This window comes from Drosophila virilis, chromosome 4, assembly GCF_030788295.1.
Source record: "Drosophila virilis strain 15010-1051.87 chromosome 4, Dvir_AGI_RSII-ME, whole genome shotgun sequence".
Lineage (NCBI taxonomy): Eukaryota > Metazoa > Arthropoda > Insecta > Diptera > Drosophilidae > Drosophila > Drosophila virilis.
The window spans coordinates 4,434,917-4,450,453 of NC_091546.1; the positions used below are offsets into that span (position 1 = coordinate 4,434,917).

At 40.1% G+C, this 15,537-nt stretch overlaps 1 protein-coding gene across 2 annotated transcripts in view; it reads right to left on the reverse strand.

The window, feature by feature from the left end:
• Positions 1 to 945: 945 nt before the first annotated feature.
• The window catches only part of Ugt301D1 (UDP-glycosyltransferase family 301 member D1), a 43,530-nt gene continuing 28,938 nt past the window's right edge, over positions 946 to 15,537 (reverse strand). For both annotated transcript variants that reach the window (XM_015173057.3, XM_002052771.4), the window contains exons 3-4: positions 1,962 to 2,408; positions 946 to 1,903 (exon numbers count right to left, since the gene is read on the reverse strand). In XM_015173057.3, the coding sequence (XP_015028543.1) occupies positions 1,014 to 1,903; positions 1,962 to 2,408 (1,337 nt within the window). In that variant the 3' untranslated portion in view covers positions 946 to 1,013. The remainder of the gene's footprint in view (positions 1,904 to 1,961; positions 2,409 to 15,537) is intronic.

Consider the following 15,537-nt stretch of genomic DNA (forward strand, 5'->3'; position numbering starts at 1 on the left):
TATATTTTCTTTAAGTTTTTCTGTTTGCCTATTTCGATTTAATTAATTGGGACATAAATTATTCATAGAAATAGAAAAACAAAAATAAATATAGATAATGCTGGGCAACAGCTTTGCCACTTACCTTTAAATGTTGAAGTGCCGGTGCGTGTGTGTGTTTGTGTGTGTGTATGAGTGAGAACTCCAAGCGACTGCACAAGTACAGTAGACAATCGTTAAGATGTACCACTTGCCAAGTTGATAATTGTGTTTATTTCAATTTATGTATTTTATTGAAATTTTTAGTTCAGCTTAAAGCCTGAAAAACTGTTTGTTTTTTAATTATCTACTTATTTCACATTTTTTTAAATTGTTTATAACATGTTCTTTATTTGCTGCCGCACAAAACTATGCAACAGTATGTAACATATTTGCTTTTTCGTTTATATTCCCTTTTATTGCTGCCTAAGAGTAGGCAACACATGATTGCAATCGAAATTGCCTTTCTTTAGTATAACAGACTGAAAATCACGCTAAGTGTCAGCATATGCATGCGAGTGCAATAAAAACTTTGTGTGCGCAACTTAAGAGAGCGAATCACGGCAACCACAACTTTCGCGCTCTGCATATGTGCATATCTTATAGAACATACAGTCATTTACTCTTATAGTCAATGTTCGCTTGCTGGGAGATCCTCATCAAAAATGTCTTATTATAATCATAATAATCATATATAGGGAAATTTGGTAAATTAAGGTAATATATCTTTTGAAACGAGATACCCCACAATTAATTTAGTTTCATGCTCCTATAAACTCTATCCACACACCATCTACATACATACTGACATTCTTTTGTATTATAAGATCCATTAAATGCATACACACTCTCAATCTCTGTTCAGGTACCATCTTTCGGGGAAATTAATTGTTCGTAAAGAAATTGATACTGCTTGCAAAAAAGGTCTAAAATTATATCACCATTTATTGCTTGTGACTGTAACACACACAGATTTAAAAACAACATTTAACTACTCACAAACCTTTTTTGATCTGTTGCGCCTGGGCAGTCGCTGCTGACGCTGCCCACCATTTGTTTAGCTTGCGGAGTAGGCGCCAAGGCAGCCAGATAGTCAGCCACAGGGCGATCAGCACACAGCCAATCACATCGAGCAGCAGATACTGATAGAGCGGCATGAAGGCACCCTGTGATTTCAAATGACGCGCGCCACGATGCCGGATGATGTACTCAATCCAGTAGCTGGCCTCCTCCAGCGGATGTATTGGATTATCACGGAAACGTTGTGATACCTCCAAGGCACTGCGCTTGTACTGCGGCTCATAGATCAGAGCCTCAATATTATGCACCAGGTCGTCGACTGTCAACTGGGAGAAGACTAGGCTACGGGCATAGCCCTCACGCACGGACTTTATTGTATTCCTGTGCTGATCGCCATACAGTGGAATGCACAGCATGGGCACGCCCCAATAGATACCCTCCTGGGTGCCAAAGATGCCACCGTGAGTGATAAAAACCTTGACATTCGGATGGGCCAAAATGTCATTCTGTGGCATCCACTTGCGTATCATCACATTGTCAGGCAACTGACCAATCGAGGCGTTCTCATATTTCCACAGCACCTGCTGCTTGAGCTTGCCAAAGGCCTGCAGTAACTGGGCCGTTTTCTCCGGCGGCATATCCGTGCTTTTCATATACGAGCCCAGACTGAAGTAGACCACACCATGTGTGGCATTGTCCATAAAGCTTTGCATTTCGGTTGGCAGCTTCTTGGCGGGCTGAATATGCGCGCCGCCCACATTGACAAGACCCGGCATGCTGGGGCGTGGCAGATCGATGCTGCGATGGCTGTTGATGAGCATCAGCGAGATGTTGCGCTCCAAATCATGCACATGGGGCAGTTCACCTGAAAGATTAACCAGCCGTGAGTAGCTGCAAAGGAGTCCAAGATATCTCGCACCCACCTTTGATGGCTGCTCCAAAATACTTTTCCGCCAGCTGCTGCATGCGTGGCAAGTAGTACCAACGCCTCATGATTGCATCGTACAGGGACAAGTACGTGTTGTAGGCTCGTTGCACGAATGTCATCTGATCCGTATGCGGCAGCAGCAGGTGGGGTATGACCGACCAGGGCGTCAGTATGCCCATGGCATGGTCCATGTTGTCCGCGTAGCCCATGGTGCCAATGGTGATCACCGGACACTTGAACTTGTGGCCAAACATGAGGAATGCTTCGTGGAAGAACTGCTCCAATATGACCACATCGAAGTGTTCGTCTTGGCTATCGATCAGTCGCCTCACCTGCGCATCCTGCAGAGCATGCTCCGTGGTCATCTGCCCAATTTGCCACCACAATTCCAGATTCTGAAAATCGCTGGCGAAGCGCATGCTGAAGATGTTCTTCTTGGGAACTGTAAAAGGGAGAAAACATTATTCAAATGGATGAGCAACTTTTGGCCGAGAAAAAAGCATTTAGAAAGTTTCGATTTTCGAACCGACCCCTATTTTGAACAAAAACCCCTTGCCATTTTATCGATTTGGGTCAAAATTTTGAATTCCCCTTTTTAATTGCCAATCGACAGTACTGATCCTAACGAGTCCAAAATGGTATAAAATTCCAAAATCGGACATTATTTGGCAGAAATATACAAAAAAAAAAAAATCATCAGAAAAGGTTAACTTTACAAACGAATCGGGTTTTTGTCAACAATATCTTGTAACCCATCGATGTTTAATTTGTTTGATACCAATTGATGGTAGGAATACATACGCATTCAAAAAGGGTATAACAATTTAAAATCAAACATTATTTACCCGAGATATTCAAATAAAACAATGAAAAAAGTTTCAAACCGACCCCGAATTTGAAAAAAAATTGATGTAACCCCATGCCATTTTGTCGATTTGGGTCAAAATTTCGAAATTTCCCCTTTTTTAATGCCAATCAAGAGTACTGATCCTTACGAGTCGAAAATGGTATAAAACTCCAAAATCGGACAGTCTTTGGCAGAAATATTCCAAAAAATCATCAAAAAAGGTTGACTTTACAAACGAGTTAGATTTTTGTCAACAATAGTTTGTAACCCATCGATGTTTAATTTGTTTGAATGCCAATTGATGGTAGGGATCCATACGCATTCAAAAAGGTATAACGTTTTAAAATCAGACATTATTTGCTGAAATATTAAAAAAAAAGTCATCGAAAAAGTGTCGATTTTCGCACCGACCTCGATTTTGAAAAAACAGAAATAAAAGAATAAATAAAAGAATAATAATATAGAGCTATTACCCGAGATATTAATAAAATCATCGAAAAATGATGGTAGGGATCCGTACGCATTCAAAAATGTATAACATTTTAAAATCAGACATTATTTACCCGAGATATTAAGAAAATCATCGAAAAAGTTTCGATTATCGCAAAAACCTCGATTTTGAAAAACAACGTGATGATTTTATGGAAGGTCATATCGCGGGAGTTATGTCGTTTTGGAACGTCATATCTCCGCGCGGAGTTATGTCGTTTTGGAACGTCATATCTCCGCGCGGAGCTATTACCCGAGATATTAAAAAAATCATCGAAAAAGTTTCGATTATCGCAAAACCTCGATTTTGAAAAACAACGTGATGACTTTATGGAAGGTCATATCGCGGGAGTTATGTCGTTTTGGAACGTCATATCTCCACGCGGAGTTATGTCGTTTTGGAACGTTCCCGCGATATGACCTTCCACGCGGAGTTGATTTTCGAGCCGAACTCGATTTTGAAGAAAAACGTGATGTAGCCCCTTGCTTTTTTGTCGATTCGGGTCAAAATTAAATTTTTATTCTGTTGATGCCAATCGATAGTACTGATCTGTACGAGTCCAAAATGGTATAAAATTCCAAAATCTGACTTTATTTGGCCGAAATATTTCCAAAAATCTTGAAAAAATCATCGAAAAAGTTTCGATTATCGCATATACCTCGATTTATAAAAACAACGTGATGATTTTATGGAAGGTCATATCGCGGGAGTTATGTCGTTAGGAACGTCATATCTCCGCGCGGAGTTATGTCGTTTTGGAACGTCATATCTCAACGCGGAATTATGTCGTTTTGGAACGTCATATCTCCGCGCGGAGTTATGTCATTTTGGAACGTCATATCTCCGCGCGGAGTTATGTCGTTTTGGAACGTCATATCTCCGCGCGGAGCTATTACCCGAGATATTAAAAATATCATCGAAAAAGTTTCGATTATCGCAAAACCTCGATTTTGAAAAACAACGTGATGATTTTATGGAAGGTCATATCGCTGGAGTTATGTCGTTTTGGAACGTCATATCTCCACGCGGAGTTATGTCGTTTTGGAGCGTCATATCTCCACGCGGAGTTATGTCGTTTTGGAACGTTATATCTCCGCGCGGAGCTATTACGCGAGATATTAAAAATATCATCGAAAAAGTTTCGATTATCGCAAAAACCTCGATTTTGAAAAACAACGTGATGATTTTATGGAAGGTCATATCGCGGGAGTTATGTCGTTTTGGAACGTCATATCTCCGCGCGGAGTTATGTCGTTTTGGAACGTCATATCTCCACGCGGAGTTGATTTTCGAGCCGAACTCGATTTTGAAGAAAAACGTGATGTAACCCCTTATCATTTTGTCGATTTGGGTCAAAGTTTAGATTTTCATTCTGTTGATGCCAATCGATAGTACTGATCCTTACGAGTCCAAAATGGTATTAAATTCCAAAATCTGACTTTATTTGGCCGAGATATTTAAAATAATCATGAGAAAAGGTCGAATTTAGAAACGAGTCATTTTTTGATCAATAAATTTTTTGAGCCCATCGATTTTAAGTTTCTTTGAATGTCAATTAATAGTAGGGATCCGTACGAATACAAAAAGGTATAAAATATAAAAATCAGACAATGTTTACCCGAGATATTCTCAAAAAATCATCAAGAAAGTTTGGATTTTCGAGCCGAACCCGATTTTGAAGAAATAACCCCTTGCTTTTTTGTCGATTTGGGTCAAAATTTAGATTTTTATTCGGTTGAATACGAATACAAAAAGGTATAAAATGTAAAAATCAGACAATGTTAACTCGAGAAACTTAACAAAAAATCATCAATAAAGTTTTGATTTTCGAGCCGAACCCGATTTTGAAGAAAAACGTGATGAAACCCCTTGCTTTTTTGTCGATTTGGGTAAAAATTTAGATTTTTATTCTGTTGATGCCAATCGATAGTACTGATCTGTACGAGTCCAAAATGGTATAAAATTCCAAAATCTGACTTTATTTGGCCGAAATATTTCCAAAAATCATGAAAAAATCATCGAAAAAGTTTCGATTATCGCAAAACCTCGATTTTGAAAAACAACGTGATGATTTTATGGAAGGTCATATCGCTGGAGTTATGTCGTTTTGGAACGTCATATCTCCACGCGGAGTTATGTCGTTTTGGAACGTCATATCTCCGCGCGGAGTTATGTCGTTTTGGAACGCCATATCTCCGCGCGGAGTTATGTCGTTAGGAACGTCATATCTCCGCGCGGAGTTATGTCGTTTTGGAACGTCATATCTCCGCGCGGAATTATGTCGTTTTGGAACGTCATATCTCCACGCGGACTTATGTCGTTTTGGAACGTCATATCCCCGCGCGGAATTATGTCGTTTTGGAACGTCATATCTCCGCGCGGAGTTATGTCGTTAGGAACGTCATATCTCCGCGCGGAGTTATGTCGTTTTGGAATGTCATATCTCAGCGCGGAGTTATGTCGTTTTGGAACGTCATATCTCCGCGCGGAGTTATGTCGTTAGGAACGTCATATCTCCGCGCGGAGCTATTACCCGAGATATTAAAAATATCATCGAAAAAGTTTCGATTATCGCAAAAACCTCGATTTTGAAAAACAACGTGATGGTTTTATGGAAGGTCATATCGCTGGAATTATGTCGTTTTGGAACGTCATATCTCCGCGCGGAGCTGTGTCGTTTTGGAACGTCATATCTCCGCGCGGAGTTATGTCGTTTTGGAACGTCATAACACAACATTAAAAATTAAAAAAAAAATAGGTTGACTTTACGAACGAATCGGTTTTTTGTCTACAACATTTTTCTTAACAAAACGATGTTAAATTTGCCTTGAATGCCAATTGATAGGGATTCGTACGCATTCAAAAATGTATAACATTTTAAAATCAGACATTATTTACCCGAGATATTAAAAAAATCATCGAAAAAGTTTCGATTATCGCAAAAACCCAGATTTTGAAAAACAACGTGATGATTTTATGAAAGGTCATATCGCGGGAGTTATGTCGTTTTGAAACGTCATATCTCCGCGCGGAGTTATGTCGTTTTGGAACGTCATATCTCCACGCGGAATTATGTCGTTTTGGAACGTCATATCTCCGCGCGGAGTTATGTCGTTTTGGAACGTCATATCTCCGCGCGGAGTTATGTGGTTTTGGAACGTCATAACACAACATTGAAAATTAAAAAAAAAAAAAAAGATTGACTTTACGAGCGAATCGGTTTTTTGTCTACAACATTTTTTTTAACAAAACGATGTTTAATTTGACTTGAATGCCAATTGATGGTAGGGATCCGTACGCATTCAAAAATGTATAACATTTTAAAATCAGACATTATTTAGCCGAGATATTAAAAAGATCATCGAAAAAGTTTCGATTATCGCAAAAACCCCGATTTTGAAAAGGAACGTGATAATTTTATGGAATGTCATATCGCTGGAATTATGTTGTTTTGGAACGTCATATCTCCGCGCGGAGTTATGTCGTTTTGGAACATCATATCTCCGCGCGGAGTTATGTCGTTAGGAACGTCATATCTCCACGCGGAATTATGTCGTTTTGGAACGTCATATCTCCGCGCGGAGTTATGTCGTTTTGGAACGTCATAACACAACTTAAAAATTAAAAAAAAAAGGTTGACTTTACGAACGAATCGGTTTTTTGTCTACAACATTTTTCTTAACACACCGACGTTAAATTTGCCTTGAATGCCAATTGATGGTAGGGATCCGTACGCATTCAAAAATGTATAACATTTTAAAATCAGACATTATTTACCCGAGATATTAAAAAAATCATCGAAAAAGTTTCGATTATCGCAAAACCTCGATTTTGAAAAACAACGTGATGATTTTATGGAAGGTCATATCGTTGGAGTTATGTCGTTTTGGAACGTCATATCTCCGCGCAGAGCTATTACCCGAGATATTATAAAAATCATCGAAAAATTTTCGATTATCGCAAAAACCTCGATTTTGAAAAACAACGTGCTGATTTTATGGAAGGTCATATCGCAAGAGCTATGTCGTTTTGGAACGTCATATCTCCACGCGGAGTTATGTCGTTTTGGAACGTCATATCTCCGCGCGGAATTATGTCGTTTTGGAACGTCATATCTGCGCGCGGAGTTATGTCGTTAGGAACGTCATATCTCCGCGCGGAGTTATGTCGTTTTGGAACGTCATATCTCCGCGCGGAGTTACGTCGTTTTGGATCGTCATATCTCCACGCGGAGTTGATTTTCGAGCCGAACTCGATTTTGAAGAAAAACGTGATGTAGCCCCTTATCATTTTGTCGATTTGGGTCAAAGTTTAGATTTTCATTCTGTTGATGCCAATCGATAGTACTGATCCTTACGAGTCCAAAATGATATTAAATTCTAAAATCTGACTTTATTTGGCCGAGATATTTAAAATAATCATGAGAAAAGGTCGAATTTAGAAACGAGTCATTTTTTGCTCAACAAATTCTTTGAACCCATTGATATAAAGTTTGTTTAAATGTCAATTAATAGTAGGGATCCGTACGAATACAAAAAGGCATCAAATTTAAAAATCAGACAATGTTTACCCGAGATATTCCAAAAAAATCATCAAGAAAGTTTTGATTTTCGAGCCGAACCCGATTTTGAAGAAAAACGTGATGTAACCCCTTGCTTTTTTGTCGATTTGGGTCAAAATTTTGATTTTTATTCTGTTGATGCCAGTCGATAGTACTGATCTGTACGAGTCCAAAATGGTATAAAATTCCAAAATCTGACTTTATTTGGCCGAGATATTTCCAAAAATCATGAAAACATCATCGAAACAGTTTCGATTATCGCAAAAACCTCGATTTTGAAAAACAACGTGATGATTTTATGGGAGGTCATATCGCGGGAGTTATGTCGTTTTGGAACGTCATATCTCCTCGCGGAGTTATGTCGTTTTGGAACGTCATATCTCCGCGCGGAGGTATGTCCTTTTGGAACGTCATATCTCCGCGCGGAGTTATGTCGTTTTGGAACGTCATATCTCCGCGCGTGGTTATGTGGTTAGTCACGTCATATCTCCACGCGGGGTTATGTCCTTTTGGAACGTCATATCTCAACGCGGAATTATGTCGTTTTGGAACGTCATATCTCCGCGCGGAGTTATGTCGTTTTGGAACGTCATATCTCCGCGCGGAGTTATGTCGTTTTGGAACGTCATATCTCCACGCGGAGTTGATTTTCGAGCCGAACCCGATTTTGAAGAAAAACGTGATGTAACCCCTTGCTTTTTTGTCGATTTGGGTCAAAATTTAGATTTTTATTCTGTTGATGCCAGTCGATAGTACTGATCTGTACGAGTCCAAAATGGTATAAAATTCCAAAATCTGACTTTATTTGGACGAGATATTTCCAAAAATCATGAAAAAATCATCGAATAAGTTTCGATTATCGCAAAACCTCGATTTTGAAAAACAACGTGATGATTTTATGGAAGGTCATATCGCGGGAGTAATGTCGTTTTGGAACGTTATATCTCCACGCGGAATTATGTCCTTTGGGAACGTCATATCTCCGCGCGGAGTTATGTCGTTTTGGAACGTCATATCTCCGCGCGGAGTTATGTCGTTTTGGAACGTCATATCTCCACGCGGAGTTGATTTTCGAGCCGAACCCGATTTTGAAGAAAAACGTGATGTAACCCCTTGCTTTTTTGTCGATTTGGGTCAAAATTTAGATTTTTATTCTGTTGATGCCAGTCGATAGTACTGATCTGTACGAGTCCAAAATGGTATAAAATTCCAAAATCTGACTTTATTTGGACGAGATATTTCCAAAAATCATGAAAAAATCATCGAATAAGTTTCGATTATCGCAAAACCTCGATTTTGAAAAACAACGTGATGATTTTATGGAAGGTCATATCGCGGGAGTAATGTCGTTTTGGAACGTTATATCTCCACGCGGAATTATGTCCTTTGGGAACGTCATATCTCCGCGCGGAGTTATGTCGTTTTGGAACGTCATATCTCCGCGCGGAGTTATGTCGTTTTGGAACGTCATAACACAACATTAAAAATTAAAAAAAAAAGGTTGACTTTACGAACGAATCGGTTTTTTGTCGACAACATTTTTCTTAACAAAACGATGTTTAATTTGACTTGAATGCCAATTGATGGTAGGGATCCGTACGCATTCAAAAATGTATAACATTTTAAAATCAGACATTATTTACCCGAGATATTAAAAAAATCATCAAAACAGTTTTGATTATCGCAAAACCTTGATTTTGAAAAACAACGTGATGATTTTATGAAAGGTCATATCGCGGGAGTTATGTCGTTTTGAAACGTCATATCTCCACGCGGAGTTATGTCGTTTTGGAACGTCATATCTCCGCGCGGAGCTATTACCCGAGATATTAAAAAAATCATCGAAAAAGTTTCAATTATCGCAAAAACCTCGATTTTGAAAAACAACGTGATGATTTTATGGAAGGTCATATCGCGGGAGTTATGTCGTTTTGGAACGTCATATCTCCGCGCGGAGTTATGTCGTTTTGGAACGTCATATCTCCGCGCGGAGCTATTACCCGAGATATTAAAAAAATCATCGAAAAAGTTTCGATTATCGCAAAAACCTCGATTTTGAAAAACAACGTGATGATTTGGAATGTCATATCGCGGGAGTTATTTCGTTTTGGAACGTCATATCTCCGCGCGGAGTTATGTCGTTTTGGAACGCGCGGAGCTATTCCCCGAGATATAAAAATTATATTATATGAAAGGTCATATCGCTGGAGTTATGTCGTTTTGGAATGTCATATCTCCGCGCGGAGCTATTACCCGAGATATTAAAAAAATCATCGAAACAGTTTTGATTATCGCAAAAACCTCGATTTTGAAAAACAACGTGATGATTTTATGGAAGGTCATATCGCGGGAGTTATGTCGTTTTTGGAACGTCATATCTCCACGCGGAGTTATGTTGTTTTGGAACGTCATATCTCCGCGCGGAGTTATGTCGTTTTGGAACGTCATATCTCCGCGCGGAGTTATGTCGTTTTTGGAACGTCATATCTCCACGCGGAGTTATGTTGTTTTGGAACGTCATATCTCCGCGCGGAGTTATGTCGTTTTGGAACGTCATATCTCCGCGCGGAGTTATGTCGTTTTGGAACGTCATATCTCCGCGCGGAGTTATGTCGTTTTTGGAACGTCATATCTCCACGCGGAGTTATGTTGTTTTGGAACGTCATATCTCCGCGCGGAGTTATGTCGTTTTGGAACGTCATATCTCCGCGCGGAGTTATGTCGTTTTGGAACGTCATATCTCCGCGCGGAGTTATGTCGTTTTGGAACGTCATATCTCCGCGCGGAGTTATGTCGTTTTGGAACGTCATATCTCCGCGCGGAGTTATGTCGTTTTGGAACGTCATATCTCCGCGCGGAGTTATGTCGTTTTGGAACGTCATATCTCCGCGCGGAGTTATGTCGTTTTGGAACGTCATAACTCCACGCGGAGTTATGTCGTTTTGGAACGTCATATCTCCGCGCGGAGTTATGTCGTTTTGGAACGTCATATCTCCACGCGGAGTTGATTTTCGAGCCGAACTCGATTTTGAAGAAAAACGTGATGTAACCCCTTATCATTTTGTCGATTTGGGTCAAAGTTTAGATTTTCACTCTGTTGATGCCAATCGATAGTACTGATCCTTACGAGTCCAAAATGGTATTAAATTCCAAAATCTGACTTTATTTGGCCGAGATATTTAAAATAATCATGAGAAAAGGTCGAATTTAGAAACGAGTCATTTTTTGATCAACAAATTCTTTGAACCCATCGATTTTAATTTTGTTTGAATGTCAATTAATAGTAGGGATCCGTACGAATACAAAAAGGTATAAAATATAAAAATCAGACAATGTTTACCCGAGATATTCCAAAAAAATCATCAAGAAAGTTTTGATTTTCGAGCCGAACCCGATTTTGAAGAAAAACGTGATGTAACCCCTTGCTTTTTTGTCGATTTGGGTCAAAATTTAGATTTTTATTCTGTTGATGCCAGTCGATAGTACTGATCTGTACGAGTCCAAAATGGTATAAAATTCCAAAATCTGACTTTATTTGGACGAGATATTTCCAAAAATCATGAAAAAATCATCGAATAAGTTTCGATTATCGCAAAACCTCGATTTTGAAAAACAACGTGATGATTTTATGGAAGGTCATATCGCGGGAGTAATGTCGTTTTGGAACGTTATATCTCCACGCGGAATTATGTCCTTTGGGAACGTCATATCTCCGCGCGGAGTTATGTCGTTTTGGAACGTCATATCTCCGCGCGGAGTTATGTCGTTTTGGAACGTCATATCTCCGCGCGGAGTTATGTCGTTTTGGAACGTCATATCTCCGCGCGGAGTTATGTCGTTTTGGAACGTCATATCTCCGCGCGGAGTTATGTCGTTTTGGAACGTCATATCTCCGCGCGGAGTTATGTCGTTTTGGAACGTCATAACACAACATTAAAAATTAAAAAAAAAAGGTTGACTTTACGAACGAATCGGTTTTTTGTCTACAACATTTTTCTTAACAAAACGATGTTAAATTTGCCTTGAATGCCAATTGATGGTAGGGATCCGTACGCATTCAAAAATGTATAACATTTTAAAATCAGACATTATTTACCCGAGATATTAAAAAAATCATCAAAACAGTTTTGATTATCGCAAAACCTTGATTTTGAAAAACAACGTGATGATTTTATGAAAGGTCATATCGCTGGAGTTATGTCGTTTTGGAACGTCATATCTCCACGCGGAGTTATGTCGTTTTGGAACGTCATATCTCCGCGCGGAGCTATTACCCGAGATATTAAAAAAATCATCGAAAAAGTTTCGATTATCGCAAAAACCTCGATTTTGAAAAACAACGTGATGATTTTATGGAAGGTCATATCGCGGGAGTTATGTCGTTTTGGAACGTCATATCTCCGCGCGGAGTTATGTCGTTTTGGAACGTCATATCTCCGCGCGGAGCTATTACCCGAGATATTAAAAAAATCACCGAAAAAGTTTCGATTATCGCAAAAACCTCGATTTTGAAAAACAACGTGATGATTTGGAATGTCATATCGCGGGAGGTATGTCGTTTTGGAACGTCATATCTCCGCGCGGAGTTATGTCGTTTTGGAACGCGCGGAGCTATTCCCCGAGATATAAAAATTATATTATATGAAAGGTCATATCGCTGGAGTTATGTCGTTTTGGAACGTCATATCTCCGCGCGGAGTTATGTCGTTTTGGAACGTCATATCTCCGCGCGGAGTTATGTCGTTTTGGAACGTCATATCTCCGCGCGGAGTTATGTCGTTTTGGAACGTCATATCTCCGCGCGGAGCTATTACCCGAGATATTAAAAAAATCATCGAAACAGTTTCGATTATCGCAAAAACCTCGATTTTGAAAAACAACGTGATGATTTTATGGAAGGTCATATCGCGGGAGTTATGTCGTTTTTGGAACGTCATATCTCCACGCGGAGTTATGTTGTTTTGGAACGTCATATCTCCGCGCGGAGTTATGTCGTTTTGGAACGTCATATCTCCGCGCGGAGTTATGTCGTTTTTGGAACGTCATATCTCCACGCGGAGTTATGTTGTTTTGGAACGTCATATCTCCGCGCGGAGATATGTCGTTAGGAACGTCATATCTCCGCGCGGAGTTATGTCGTTTTGGAACGTCATATCTCCGCGCGGAGTTATGTCGTTTTGGAACGTCATATCTCCGCGCGGAGCTATGTCGTTTTGGAACGTCATATCTCCGCGCGGAGTTATGTCGTTAGCAACGTCATATCTCCGCGCGGAGTTATGTCGTTTTGGAACTTCATATCTCCGCGCGGAGTTATGTCGTTTTGGAACGCGCGGAGCTATTCCCCGAGATATAAAAATTATATTATATGGAAGGTCATATCGCTGGAGTTATGTCGTTTTGGAACGTCATATCTCCACGCGGAGTTATGTCGTTTTGGAACGTCATATCTCCGCGCGGAGTTATGTCGTTTTAGAACGTCATATCTCCGCGCGGAGTTATGTCGTTTTGGAACGTCATATCTCCGCGCGGAGTTATGTCGTTTTGGAACGTCATATTTCCGCGCGGAGCTATTACCCGAGATATTAAAAATATCATCGAAAAAGTTTCGATTATCGCCAAAAACCTCGATATTGAAAAACAACGTGATGATTTTATGGAAGGTCATATCGCGGGAGTTATGTCGTTTTTGGAACGTCATATCTCCACGCGGAGTTATGTTGTTTTGGAACGTCATATCTCCGCGCGGAGCTATGTCGTTTTGGAACGTCATATCTCCGCGCGGAGTTATGTCGTTTTTGGAACGTCATATCTCCACGCGGAGTTATGTTGTTTTGGAACGTCATATCTCCACGCGGAGTTATGTTGTTTTGGAACGTCATATCTCCGCGCGGAGATATGTCGTTAGGAACGTCATATCTCCGCGCGGAGTTATGTCGTTAGGAACGTCATATCTCCGCGCGGAGTTATGTCGTTTTGGAACGTCATATCTCCGTGCGGAGTTATGTCGTTTTGGAACGTCATATCTCCGCGCGGAGTTATGTCGTTAGGAACGTCATATCTCCGCGCGGAGTTATGTCGTTAGGAACGTCATATCTCCGCGCGGAGTTATGTCGTTTTGGAACGTCATATCTCCGCGCGGAGTTATGTCGTTTCGGAACGTCATATCTCCGCGCGGAGTTATGTCGTTTTGGAACGTCATATCTCCGCGCGGAGTTATGTCGTTTTGGAACGTCATATCTCCACGCGGAGTTGATTTTCGAGCCGAACTCGATTTTGAAGAAAAACGTGATGTAACCCCTTATCATTTTGTCGATTTGGGTCAAAATTTAAATTTTCATTCTGTTGATGCCAATCGATAGTACTGATCCTTACGAGTCCAAAATGGTATTAAATTCCAAAATCTGACTTTATTTGGCCAAGATATTTAAAATAATCATGAGAAAAGGTCGAATTTAGAAACGAGTCATATTTTGATCAATAAATTTTTTGAACCCATCGATTTTAAGTTTGTTTGAATGTCAATTAAAAGTAGGGATCCGTACGAATACAAAAAGGCATCAAATTTAAAAATCAGACAATGTTCACCCGAGAAATTAAAAAAAAAAATCATCAATAAATTTTTGATTTCGAGTCGAAAAAAGGTTGACTTTACGAGCGAATCGGTGTTTTGTCTACAACATTTTTTTTAACAAAACGATGTTTAATATGCCAATTGATGGAAGGGATCCGTACGCATTCAAAAATGGATAACATTTTAAAATCAGACATTATTTACCCGAGATATTAAAAAATCATCGAAACAGTTTCGATTATCGCAAAAACCTCGATTTTGAAAAACAACGTGATGATTTTATGGAAGTTCATATCGCTGGAGTTATGTCGTTTTGGAACGTAATATCTCCACGCGGAGTTATGTCGTTTTGGAACGCGCGGAGCTATTCCCCGAGATATTAAAATTATATTATATGGAAGGTCATATCGCTGGAGTTATGTCGTTTTGGAACGTCATATCTCCACGCGGAGTTATGTCGTTTTGGAACGTCATATCTCCGCGCGGAGTTATGTCGTTTTAGAACGTCATATCTCCGCGCGGAGTTATGTCGTTTTGGAACGTCATATTTCCGCGCGGAGCTATTACCCGAGATATTAAAAAAATCATCGAAAAAGTTTCGATTATCGCCAAAAGCCTCGATATTGAAAAACAACGTGATGATTTTATGGAAGGTCATATCGCGGGAGTTATGTCGTTTTGGAACGTCATATCTCCGCGCGGAGTTATGTCGTTAGGAACGTCATATCTTTGCGCGGAGTTATGTCGTTTTGGAACGTCATATCTCCACGCGGAGTTATGTCGTTTTGGGACGTCATATCTCCGCGCGGAGCTATGTCGTTTTGGAACGTCATATCTCCGCGCGGAGTTATGTCGTTTCGGAACGTCATATCTCCGCGCGGAGTTATGTCGTTTTGGAACGTCATATCTCCGCGCGGAGTTATGTCGATTTGGAACGTCATATCTCCGCGCGGAGCTATTACCCGAGATATTAATAAAATCATCGAAAAAGTTTCGATTATCGCAAAACCTCGATTTTGAAAAACAACGTGATGATTTTATGGAAGGTCATATCGCGGGAGTTATGTCGTTTCGGAACGTCATATCTCCGCGCGGAGTTATG